Genomic DNA, 12,978 nt, shown 5'->3' on the forward strand with positions numbered 1-12,978 from the left:
CACACATATGCACACATGGGACATCCTGGATGAATGGTCACACACATTCAAACACAGCACCACTGGATGGACAGACACATGTACTGATAACTGTGTTCACAGTTGGCCTGTTTGAGACATGGACATGTATTTTGTAAAATTCTAGGCTGAGTGAGGTGGTACACGCCTATAATCCCAGCACTCAGGAGGCTGAGGCAGGAGGCTCAGTAGCAGCTGGGCTAAGTAGTTAGACCTTGTTCACACTCCCCCAAAGAAAATCTAAGAGGAAAATAAAGGGCTTATATTGCACACAGCACGACTGATTTATTCAAGAATAGTGGTCCTACATGGACTGACAATGTTAAAACAGTGTAGGATGGGAAGCCCCCACCCAGATCCCCAGCTTTGTCCTCAGTGGGTTCTGCCAAAACCGTGCCAGACTCCTGTGTTCCCAGGAAACAATAAAGGGTGCCTGAGGGCTGGGGACCATACCTGGAGAGTTGCAACCTTCTCTAGCACACATCCCCAAACTCGGGAGGAGCCCCACATCTGGAATGGGGCTATTGGGTTTCCAGCAGCTGCCCAGTCCCTGGGACGCCTTCACCTACAGCTGCCCAGCTGTCTACCTTTGTAAACGGGCCCGTGTGGCCCCAAGTGACTTGGGTGTGGGCTGCTGAACCTATTCTTCTGCACTGTCCTGGGGCCTGGCCTACATGCTGAGTCCCCTTAGCAGGGCTTCTGCAAGTTAGAAGCCAAAATTCCAGCCCATCCTCTGTCCACTGGTCAACCCCAACCCCTCTGACTGAGAAGTTCCTTCACCCAGGCTATCCACGGGATGGGCCAGGTGTGGCGCACACACACCTTCTGGGACTCCACACCTGCCAGTTCATGGTATCCCTGGCATTCATGGTATTCCCAGGTTGCTGCAAAGGGGCAGAGGCCAGCAGGAGCAGTAGCTCGCACCAGGTCAAGGACAGAGGCCCAAGTGTCCCCTCTGCCTGGAAGCACTCAGAGAAAGTAACTCCTTTGCAAGAAAACAAGGGAGAGGCAAGGTGCATCCAGCCTGCTAGCCTCCTGCTATGCCTACAAACAACGTGCCCCCATCCCTGCCTGCCCACTGCCTCCTCCCCACCACCCTCGCCCCCCAGAGACAGGGGACAGAGGAGTCTGAGGCCCTGATGGCTTGTGAGGGCATCTGTCTGTGCCATCCATTCCTGGGTAATCCAGGCCTCAGTCTCCCCTCTGTAACGTGGGTGAGAGGTAACCACTGCATAGGGGGCTGGGGAGCAGCTTAGGATGGTGACTAGCATGGTGTATTTATCAGACACCTTTTCTTTCTCCAGCCCCCCTCCTCAGGACTGTCCCAGCCCCCCAGGGATGAGGGCAGATGAGGATTGATGGGGGAAGCAGGAGTGCAAGCCACACCCCTCAAGAGGCAAGAGCACCCCGAGCACCCAGGAACCTGAGGTGCTTCCACCCTACTTTGCCACCAAGAACCTGTGTGACCTCGGCCTCCTCTGTCCAACTCTTTTCTAAGAGGTGCTTAAGTGGGCAAGGGTGCTTCCCTAAATCTGCCACCCCGAGGGCTCTTTCCCAGCCAGGACTCCAGAGGCCATAGAATGGGAGTTTAGGATACGCCAAGGAGAACCAAGCCTTTTTCCCGCCACCCCCTCCCTGCTGCCCTCAGGACTTAGATGACCACAGAATGGGGGTGCCCTGGGCGCCGGCTCAGGCTGAGGGCTCGGGCAGCAGTGAGCAGGAGGACACCGCTGAGCACCTCCGAGGCACAGGAGCCCCAGGCCAGGGCCAGTGACCAGCCGAAGCTGATGCGCACTCCCTGTACGTGCTGCAGGCCGTACTGGCGGGCTGTCTCCGTGAAGGCCAGGTGAGAATAGCTGATATAGACGCTGACCCCCACCAGGGTCAGGGCGCCTGTGGAGAGAAGGACAGAATGCCGCTCAGTGTGTCACCTGCCACTGGCCCAGGTCCTGCAGACACAGCCTCAGGGACTCAGCCCCTGTGGACAGATCGCTACCCTGGCCCCTGTCCTGACCCTCACTAACTGACCCTCAGCCTGGCCCTCCCAGATACTACTTTGTCCAAGGGGAGAGAGGGAGGTAGGTGAACAGTGTTCACAGGTAGGTGAACACTGAGGTTTGGGGTATCTGACCCAAGACTGCATCCCCCAAACCCCACTGCAAATAGCAACTCCTGCACTTCCCCCCCGCCAGTCCCCATGTACATACCTGCCCCCTTCACCAGCACCCAGGTACCTCCTGAGGGACATGCAGCCTACACTCCCTCCTCCCCCAGCCAGTGCCCTCCAGCCAGGCCTCTCCAGATCTCCTGAGCCTGCATCCTACACCCCAGCCTTCTCCCTCACACCTTTCTCCTCTCCTGGATTAACTACCCTCTCCTTCTTCCACAGCCTCCCAGCTTTGAGCTACCGGCTCTCTACTCCCTGACCATGGCCTTGCCCTCCTCTCCTCCTCCTTCAACTCCTTTGAGCTGTCTTCAAAGGAAGGAAGACTGACTGTGGTTTAGGTGCCAGCAGAGATCTGGGCAGTGGTCCCAAGCCCAAAGGCCCCAAAGCATTTCCTGGCCCATTCATGTGCTCAGGTTGGCCAGTTCAGAGAGCCACCCCTTGACCCACAGCTGCAAGCTGGTGTCAAAGCCTGACATTAGTGTCCATCATAGGCAGTGCTGACCAGGACGGTGGGGTCCCGAGGCCCTGCAGGCCCCTCTTGGACAGGTGCCTGATAGGAGCTGACTTTTAGGGCCAGGTCTGGGTCTTACTAGTGCCCAGAGAAAGGCATAGCTCTGGGGTCTTACACTGCCTGACTTTCATGCACTCTGGTCCTTTGAGTGAGGGGATAAGATTCTCAGCTGCCAGCAGAGACTGGGCAGGATGTGAAGCTGAACTGAGTGAAGCAGGGTCTGGCAGTACTTGCGGTGGGGTGGCTGTCAATCTCAGGCCTCCCCAGGAGCTGAGACAGTGGCAGCCTCCTCTCCTGCAACATCAGAGCTAACAGCCAAGGCCCTGCTTCCCACCAGCTGCCCCCAGCTAAGCCCCTCTCCAAAACCAGCTGCTTCTGCCCATCTGTACCACAGGTCCCCACCTTGGCCAGAGCAGGAGTACAGAGTAAATTCCCAAGCGAGGAACCCCCTCTGACTCTTCCTGCATTAGGGACCCAGGCTCAGACCTTTTGCAGTACTGCTCCCTGGCTGGCCCCTGCCACTTCAGCTGACAACTCCAGGCCCTGCTTCTCCTCAACTCCCCATGATCCTGTCTCAGGGAAGGACACCCCAGTCCATCTCCTTCCTTCTTCTTGCAGGGCTAATGGGGACATAGGCCGAGCTGGCCTTGAAGGTGCTCTAGTGCAATGTTCCTGTCTCAGAGCCATCTGCATGGCTGTCCATGCTGACTTCAGCCCTGCAAGCTCAGAGCTGGTACCACCCTGGCCCCTCCAGGGCCACCCATGGTAGCTCCTGAGAGTGACATGCACTGAGGCTGGACCTTGAGCAAGGGGGAGCTTGAGTCCCTCTTGAGTCTCTTCCTGCCCTTGGAACAGAGCCCCCTCTGCCTGGGAAGGCTGGGGTGGCACTGGGCCTCCTCCTGCTGCTGCCTCCAGACAGTCTGCCTGCTGATGCCTTTGTTCCAAGTGCCACACAGGGGCATCATGTCACCACAAGGTTTCCTAGTTACAATCCCAACCCAATTACTGCTCTCGGTGGCTTCCTAAGGTTCCCCTTAATTGGATTTTGGACAGTCACAGTCTTCTGGGTCAGGGCCATAGCTGACATTTTGATTAGTCTTGATTTGATTCTCTAGAGATCTGGACTTCCAGGTTTCATTGGCCTGTTGGTTTCATTGGCCTGTGATCAAAACCAAGGGTGCTAATTCCCTAACCTGGGCTCCCACACAGGTCCAACCGCTCCTGACACAGGTCTCCTGGAGAGTCCAGCATCCCCTGCAGAGGGAACAGGCCAGCCCAGGAGGGGGCCCAGTCCCCAGGAGTGTGGTCCTTGTGGCCACAGCCACAGTAGAGCTGGACTGACACACCAGACCCAGCACAGACCTTGTCCCAAATTCAGGGCGCACCAGCCAAACTTTAGTGACAGCTGGCCTAGGGTAACTAAGGGGAACTGCGTGGCTGGGGCAGACAGCTCTGAAAGGCTCTTAAGGGGTCCCCAAACAAGTTTCCTTCTAACCTTGGCAAATTCTGTGACCAATCAGAGCCTTGGATTTCTCACCTGTTACCATGGCACTGAGGAGCTCTGGGGAGTACTCAGCCTATGCCCAGTGCCATGTCAGTAGCTGCATTGTAGCTAGTTAACGGCCAGGTGGGGTCAAAACCAAACTCAGAAGCCCCCTCCTCACCCTGCCTCATCTTTCCTAGAGAGCTACCCACTCCTCCCATCGAATATCCCAGCAATGAGAGGTGAGTGATGGGGGTCAGGAACCACAGCCCCAGCACCATCTAGTTCAGCAGGGCAGGTTCTGGAGCCACCATGGAGACCCTCAGGCCTCCCAGGTCAAAAAGCTGAACACTGGTGCTCCCAGAGGTCTAGGCCCTGGCCAGAAGTCCTTCCAGGACCCTGGGTATTCCAGGTTTGGCACAGCCCAGAGGGGAATAGTGGGTGGAGCAGACACAGGGACCCTGGACTCACCCCCCAGCAAGAAGTAGCAACCAGTAAGGAGCAGCAGGGGGATGCTTCGAGCCAGAGAGCTGAGCAGGCCACAGATCCAGCCACACACGATGAGGACCAGGCTCAGGGGCAGGACCACCATGACAGCACGGTGCAATGCTGCAGGAGAGGGTGCATCAGGGACAGGTGGACAGGACCCTGCCACCCCGGAAGGTGGAGGGGTGCCTGCCTAGAGTACAGCAAGATGAGCTGCTCCACCTGTTCAGGCCAGGGTAGGGGCTGGTCGAGCTGATGCCCAACTCCATGGTAACCATCAGATCTCCCAGTGGCCACCTCTTATCCTGGCACAGGCTTCCTGAGGCCAGGGGAAGGGAGGCTCCCCCAGTGCCTTCCCCATCCTCACCCCAGGCAGAGCAGCTGTCTATCTGGAGAGTGGGAGAGTCCAAAAGAAGGAGCTCATAGACCCCATGACTCCATCATACACAGAGCTGTCTTACTTCCCCCAACAGCAATCGTCCTTGCCATTGAAAGGGCCACTGAGGCAAAAAGAGGGCAACATAGGCTGGGATTCCAGCACCAGTGGTCAGGGATCAACAGCAGAGCACAGAGGAGCTATGGTTGGACATGTCCTCTGGGAACTGAGGGGGAAAGGGCCATTGGAAACAGTTCTGTGGACTTGGGGTGGAGAAACATGGTAGTGGCTGCCTGTAATCCCAGCACTTGGAAGGATCACAAGTTCGAGGCCAGCCTGGACTGTCTCAAAACACTTCCCTCAAAAAGAATCAGGAGGGACACAGAGATGGTGTTGCCCCAGGACTCACAGAGGAGGTGCTGCACAGAAGGGGTGATGTCCAGGCCCTCGCTGGCGAAAGGGTCAATCAGGGGGACACAGCTGTTTTGCCCTGGAAAGTGGAAGTGCAAAGCGGGGACTGAGCACCAGAGTGATGTGGACGTGCCACAGCCTCAGGGCCCTCCCTGTTGGACTCTCTCCTGGAGCTCTGGGTCAGAGCTCCAAATGTGATTAGAAGCCCAAGGAGAGATCCCAGTCACACGCACCGGTGGGGAGGCCAGACTTGGCCATGAAAGGAAAACAACACATGCAAAGGGGCTTGCTTCATGACTCACATGGGCTCTTGGACTTACACACGTGCACACCAACGTATGCTCACGTGTGCATGCAGATGTACAGACCCCGTCAGGAGGTGGATGACCAAATGTCTCAGTCCTTCCTCCCCAGCACACAGAGCAAGCCGCTATCACACACACACTCATGCCCAGGAGATATACACGTGCTCGTTCACAGCCATACACACACTCACACACAATCACGCATGCTTACTTCTACACTCTGGTATTCATTTCATACACATTCGTATCCCCCCACACTCACACTAGCATGCACCCACACAAGCTCACGGTCACAGTCAAACATTCATAGTCACACACACTCACACCGACCAGTGTTCACACACACTCACACAGGACAGGGGAAGCCCCAGGCTGCCCCAGGGCTGTGAGAGGCAGCAGGGGAGGGGAGGTAATAAGAAAAACAATTCCTGAGAGGCAGGTGCTTCCCAGAAGTCTCCAGCCCCCCATCCCCACCTGGGTTTCCTGCCCCACTCTGGCTCTCACCAGCCCACAGCCTCTCCTCCAGGAAGGGGGGTCTCCCTGGCACCTGGCAGCAGCCCCTGCAGAGCAGCAACAACACTGACTGCACCCTGGGGCCGCCCCACTATGCCTTCCAGCAGTCTCTGGGACTCACAGTCTTTAGGGAGGCAGTCTCCCCTTTTCTGACGTGCCAGGTCTAGAGACTGTCAAGGGACAAGGTCCCAAGTTACCCAATGGAGAGTGGCAAGGACATTTGAGAGCCCCCCCCCCCCCCCCGTGACTTGCCATCTCCCACTTACTATAGCTCCCCAATTCTACACAAGAGGAGGGTTCTGGAGGGCTTTATGAACCACACAGTGCTGGTCCCTCTTCCACTTCCACCCCTGGCCCCTCTGCCCCCGGCCCTGAGCAGAACCCCGTCCTCCTCCAGCCCCTACATAGCCCAGCTGTCACCCCAACAGTTTGGGGATGGAGAGAGTGAAGGACAGAGCTGAGCGTCTCCCCTGCCCCCACCCCAAGATGCAGGCAGGGACTCTGGGAGGAGGCGACTGGGAAGGGGCGTCGGAGTGGAGGGGGCGCGGGGTTCGCTCACCTTCGCAGGTGCGCCAGAGTCCGGAGTGCGAGTACAGCCGGTCGCCGTCGTCCGCCACCTCCAGGATGTACCAGTAATCGCTGGCGACCGCGGCGGCCAGCAGCGCGAAGCTGAGCAGCGCGCCCAGGGCGGCGGTCAGGAGCAGCGCTCCCAGCCGGGCCATGCCGCGGGCGGGCGGGAAGAGCCCTGGGGACAGGGACGGGAGTGGGGCGGAAGCCGGGGGTGGGGGACCGGGGGTCTTGAGAGCTGGTGTTGGGGCGCGCGGAGCAGAGGTGGAGAAGCGCCACAGGAAATAAAGGGGGCGGGGAGCTGGGAGGTAAGGGGCAGTCAGGGGCTTGGAGAGTGCAGGGGTGGTGGGAAGGGAGGCAAAGGGGTCAGAGAAGTGAGAAGAGAGAGCAGGGAGGGGCTCCGGGCAGTGGGGGAGCAGGGATTGGGGAGGAGAGGCCTCTGCAAAACCGGGTGGATGTGGGAGGCGGGCAAGAATGCAGGAGGGGCACTGCCCCAAGCTCTTCTTTTTCTCGTGGCTGGCCACGCGGTGCGCTCAGGCTTGCAGGGGAAATCAATGCCACCTCTTTGAGCTCAGGGAAAAGGAGGAAGTCACAGCGCCTCAGAGCTGGATTCAGTGCCGCAGGTCTCTGGACATGCTTTTTAATCTCTGTAAACCTCAGTCAGGTTCTTCAACAGATCTGGCATGTACCTGCTTGGTCCAGCTGTGCAATGCTTGAGGGGTCTGCCTGACACTGGCTGCAGGAGGATGGGCAGCAGCAGGTGGCTGGACCTCCTACCCAGAGCTCCTGGAAGCAGAGTGGGAGGCAGACAGCCCCAACTGGAGACATGTAGGGGCTTGCTCTGGGGTCCTAGTCTTTTTTTTTTTTTTTTTTTGTATGTGTGTGGTGCTAGGGATCAAATCCAGGGCCTCATGCATGCTAGACAAGCACTGTACTTCTGAGTTCTACACCCAGCCCTGTACTGTGCACCAACCAAATGGGATGAGTGGAGTGGGGCTGGGGTGGGGCTGTAGAAGGAAAGCATTGCTTTGTATTAGTTCATAATTACAAATGCCACATGTGGGAAGCCAGTTTCCACTTAGGTCACTTGCTTACCAAGCAGGCATAAAGAACCTGCTGGGACAGGCGTCACACGCTAATGGGTATGGAAGACAGAGGAATCACAAAGATGTTCCCTTGCGCAATCAGGCCCTTCATGAGGAATCCAGGCCCAGCAGCTATAGTCAGATGTGCTGGGTTAAGCCAGGCACCAATGGCTTCACGCCTGTAATCCTAGGTACTCAGGAGGCAGAGATCAGGAGGATCAAGGTTCGAAGCCAGCCCCAGGCAAATAGTTTGCAAGACCCTATCTTGAAAAAACCCAATCACAAAAAAGGGCTGGGGAAGTGGCTCAAGCATTAAGAGTGCTTGCCTAGCAAGTGTGAAGCCCTAAGTTCCAACTCCAGGGCCACCAAGAACAAAATGTGCTGGGTTAAAACTCAGAGGGTGAGAAGGCCTCTTCTGGGTCACTGCCCCTGGGCTGGACAGAGCCTACAAGAAGTCAGAGATGTAAGGTGGACATCCTCACTGATAGCAGCCCTTCTTGAATGCATGAAAATGTCATGACTTATGGCCAAAACAGGCTCTCATCTCAGTGTTTGGGCATTTTCTCTGCTAGACTCTTGCTAGTTTGAGGAATAGAGTTAGGAAGTAAAAGCAATTCCAGCAAAGTTATTGCAACAGTATTTCAAGTGGAATTCAGACAGCATCATAGCATTGTTTGGGTATCTGGTAAGCTGTTCATCATCCCACACTTTGCACTCAGCTGCAACAGCTGAGGCCCTCCAGCTGGTGCTGCCCTGCCTGGGCCGTGCTGGGAGCCTGTGGTAGTTTGGCAGCCAGCAGCTCATTAGACCTGGAAAGTGAAAGAATTCAACATGTGCTGAGAACTGCAGCAGGGCAAAGGCAGGAGAGAGGGGAGGAGAGGGGCAGCCTCTCCTGCTGCAGGGGACTCTGTCCAGCCCCACTCCAATTAGCTGGGAGAATAATAATGAAAACTTGAGGTCACCCTAGCAGTTACCCCACAGTGAAGAAATATAGCAAGAGTCAATACTGTGGACTGGGGCATAGCTCAAGTGGTAGAGAGCTCGAAGCCCTGAGTTCAATCCCCAGTACTGCCAAAAAAGGAATCACTATTGCTTCATTCGGGTTGAAGCCTCCTTTGGTGTGTGTACCATGTGAATTGACTACGTTCATGGGGAACTACAGGAATTGCACAATGACTCTTCATGCTTCCTCCCAGGGAGCCCCCCGCTGTGAAGCTAACCTGGGTTGAAAGGATCAGCCTCTGTTCTTGCTCCCACTACAGCTCAAGGAGATTGGGATGCGGTTGCCTGGGTTGGCGACAGGCACGTCTGAGGAAGCCACTGCTACCTTGAGGGAGGTTTCAGCAAGAAAACAGCCAAGCCACGGATCTCTGCAGAGGAAAGGCCAGCTATTTCCCTCATGCTGTGGGGCTGGGAGACAGATTAGCAGTCCACACCACTCTGCTTTCAAGTCTGGGCTTTGTGTTCAAATCCACATGTACAGCTGGAGCCACTGATTAGCTTGTTCCCTAGGCAGCAGGTTCCGGGTCTTGAGGGCTGCTTTGATGAATTCCACCAGTGTACTTCCTTTGACATGGACCTAAATTACACCCCATCCAGCCTGAAGAGGTTCTGCTTTAAGAATGACCCACTATTTTTCATTATTCATCATCCCTTCATCAAGATGAAACCCATCCTGGGCAGACACCAAGCCGGTTTCCCACTCTCAGGGGTTCTTCAGCATTAGTGTCAGACCACTAGTGCTGAAAACAGGGGCAGGAGTGGGCTTCATAGGGGCACTCCATCTTAATTGACAAGAACAAGGCTCTGTCCTTTTAAACCCACACTCAACTACTTTATGCCAGTGGCTGGAGAACAAGATGGCTGGCCCCAGTGATGTGGCAGACAAGCTTCCTGACACAGGCTATTACCTCCAGCTAGGAACAATGAAGCAGTTGAAACTCAGCTAAATTACTCTCAGAGCAACTTGGCATCAGCTACTCGACAACTAATTTCCCTGCATGTGGCATAAAATAAACCTCATTAAATTATCCTACCCCACAGGTCTATCCATCCACTCAGTGCGTTATGAGTCTAGCTTATTCCGGCAGACTCAAGGCACTATTCTAGTCAAAGCTGAACATTCTAAAGTCTCAAAAGGTGGAGGTCACAGATTGGAAAGACACAACTTTTCATTCTATATGAACAGCTAGTATTCGTTGAGATGTGACCATGATTGGGAAATAGTCAAATAGCCAGGTGGCTTCATCCCCAAGACCAACTCCAAGGCTATGAGACTCGACATGGCTCCCTGACCCTCCCCAGTGCCCGTCCTAGGAGCCTGCCAGGGCTTTGATGATGTGGGAGCAGGCATGCCCCTCTCTCACACAACCAGAGCACACCTGTAGTGCCCAGAATGCACACCCCACTCTTCCATGCATCTGTCTCTGCCCCATCCATCTAGCAGCCTCCGACTTGGCTTGGACGACAGACTCTTCAGGAATGCCTGCCCCTGTTGTCACCAGAGGCAGTTAATCGACCTCAACTCTGTGATCCTGCACACACCACTCCATTCAGGGTTAATGGTGACCTTTATCTTCCCACTGCTTCGAAAGCAGAGAAAACAGACAGCTCTCTCTAGACTTCAACACCTGAGTACACCACCTGGCATTCAGTGGGCACTCAAATATCCGAGCAAATGAAGGGATATTACCACTTTAAGGATCAGGGAAACAACCTTGGAGGCCAAGGCCTGTTTGGCTCCATCCAGCTGAAGATCCACAAATCCTGTAGGCTGAACCCAATGGACAGAAAACCTGCAAAATGGCTGGCTCTTGAGACAGGAAGTCCTGTCTGGACAAGACTGGCATGGAACAGGCTGGTGCCCCACTCATCCTCTTCTGAGATGACCTGTCATTCCACTGAAGAGGAGCAGAGAAGGGTACCATGATCCCACTATGATTTTGTACATCTTGTGGATCTTTACTTCAAAGTAAAGCAGTGTGCTGTGAGGACCAGTGGAAGCCTTGGGAGACAGGATTCCACTTGTGACAAGTGAAGCCATCTGAAAATGGAGTGGGATGCTTTAGCTGGCCTTCTTTCCCTGAAGTCAGGCATTTAACCGCAGCCACACCCCTGTGCCTGGGCTAATTCTCTGCCAGTCTGGGGCCAGATTGTCTGGGTCCAAATTTCCACCCTAATGCTTACGAGATGCAGAATCCTGAACTTTATTTTTTTGTTCAGTGCTGGAGATGGACCCCAGGGCCTCACTCATGCTAGGGAAGCACTGTCTGAACCACTGAGCCACACCCCAGCCCACTTCTCTTTTCAAGTGAGTACAATCTGCAGAGGGCAACAGCCCATGGGATGTCCATTGCAGGACAGTGGCAGCTCATGGCTCTATACTTGACGTGTGGGTCTCTCAGCAGGACTGGTACTGTACTTCTCACAACACCCTGTAGCCTCCAACCCCAGGCTGGCTCAAGGCTCTATGATTGGCTGTCAACACAATCTGGCAGCGTGGGAGTCAGCCTCCCCAGCCCAGTCTCCCATGTACACATCCCCAGGCCCCAGCCTTTGACCCTGAGAGGGGGATAGATATGGAAGTTGAGGTAGCCACCCCAGATAAGGGTCTGAGGCTTTACTTTTTTTTTATTATTTTTTGAGACAGAGTCTCCCTATGTACCCCGGGCTGGCCTGGAATTCGTAATCCCCCTGCCTCGGCACCATTGTGCCTAGCTGGAGGCTTTATTAACAGATGTCGATTAAGCTTTCGACATTGTGGTCAAGGTGTGGTGATGAATGCTCTTTAGAAGTATCTAGAAGATGGAGTGTGGTGGTAAGATGGTTGGCAGGGCCAGCTGCAACTTGCCAGGACTAACAGAAGCAGAAGTCTGCATCTCTGCCATAAACAAAGGAACAGAACAGAACATGGTTCTCCCCAGCTGCTCCACAAAGCCATTCCTAGGGACCAGTTGTCCTTTTACAGACAGGCACAAGTATTGAAAATAGGCAGTTCAGGTAAGCGTGGAGATGGGAGTGCTTTTTCTCCTGAAAAAAGCCTCTGCAATATTCGAAGTTTACAGGGAAAAACATGTCATTGATTGAGATGGGGCAGAAATAAGTCAGTGTGAGGTGCACTGTGCACAGCAGGTCACACTTGGAATGAGAACCGTTGATGGCAATGGGCCTGGGATTCAAGCAGTTCTTGAGGGAGCTCAGGGTTGGCTGTTTCTCTGCCAGCATTCTCATCCCTCACCAACTGCTGGTGGGGTGGGAAGGCTGGGTTGGTAGGGTAAAGAGAAAGCACCACAAAAACCCCAAACCATTTGAAAAACCCAATAGGGCCTTTAGCAGTATTAGAAATGATGACCTGGGTGACCGCCAGAGGTTTCCAGCAGGCTGCAGCCCAGCCTCATGAAGGGCAGTGAAAGCAAATCCACCAGCCTAATACCAGGCATTAGTGCTATAACAGCCCAGCAAGACCCCAGCACCAAGGCAGTGATTTAAAAAGGCTTCAAGCCACTCACTGCCCTTTTCCCTGGCAGCGAGACCCCAGGGCAGCAGATCTTTCAGAATGAGCACCTTTGGACATTACTCCTGCTACCTAACTGAGTCTCCAGGTGCCACATGAAGAGGTTCCCCTGGTCTACCCATTGGCTTAGTATGGCTTTGTGCTTACTTTTAATTGTACTTTGCACTGTTCTGTGAAACAATTATTTCAAACAAAACAAGAAGACAACACCATAAAATATTGGGAAGAGATGGAGTTTTTGTCTCAAGCCCCCCATGCCCACCCCCATCACACAAAACTCATGCATCTAGCAAAGAAAGAAAGAAAAAGCAGGAGAGGCAGCAGAGTGACAAGTGAGGAAAGTGCAGCAGGGCGCCTGGCAAGCATCACGATGGAGAAACAGGACATGGAGCCAAGGCTGTAAGGGCCCAGGCAGCCTCTCCACTACTGTTTCAATCCTGCTTAGTCCACGTTGGGGAAGAAACTCGAGTCACTGAATTTATGACCTTGTAAACAACATAGACAAGTTATTTATTTAGTAAACAAAACTCATTTTCTCAAAGA

At 54.5% G+C, this 12,978-nt stretch overlaps 1 protein-coding gene across 1 annotated transcript; it reads right to left on the reverse strand.

The window, feature by feature from the left end:
* Nucleotides 1-252: 252 nt before the first annotated feature.
* On the reverse strand, nucleotides 253-11,062 carry Tmem235 (transmembrane protein 235). Its single transcript, XM_020158825.2, has 4 exons — nucleotides 6,830-11,062; nucleotides 5,451-5,531; nucleotides 4,651-4,788; nucleotides 253-1,911 (listed from the first exon to the last, which is right to left on the reverse strand). The coding sequence occupies exons 1-4, from the start codon at nucleotides 6,990-6,992 to the stop codon at nucleotides 1,670-1,672; spliced, it is 624 nt and encodes a 207-aa protein (XP_020014414.1). The 5' UTR covers nucleotides 6,993-11,062; the 3' UTR covers nucleotides 253-1,669.
* Between the last annotated feature and the right edge of the window lie 1,916 nt (nucleotides 11,063-12,978).

The sequence above is a fragment of the Castor canadensis genome, chromosome 11 (genome assembly GCF_047511655.1).
Source record: "Castor canadensis chromosome 11, mCasCan1.hap1v2, whole genome shotgun sequence".
NCBI lineage: Eukaryota > Metazoa > Chordata > Mammalia > Rodentia > Castoridae > Castor > Castor canadensis.

Excerpts from the sequence above, each read along its gene's own strand:
- Tmem235 (XM_020158825.2), bottom strand. The coding sequence starts at position 6,992 with ATGGCCCGGCTGGGAGCGCTGCTCCTGACCGCCGCCCTGGGCGCGCTG. Across the intron at positions 5,532-6,829 it reads ACTCTGGCGCACCTGCGAAG|GGCAAAACAGCTGTGTCCCC; the intron begins GTGAGCGAACCC and ends TCCACTTTCCAG. Across the intron at positions 4,789-5,450 it reads TTCTGTGCAGCACCTCCTCT|CATTGCACCGTGCTGTCATG; the intron begins GTGAGTCCTGGG and ends CCTCTCCTGCAG.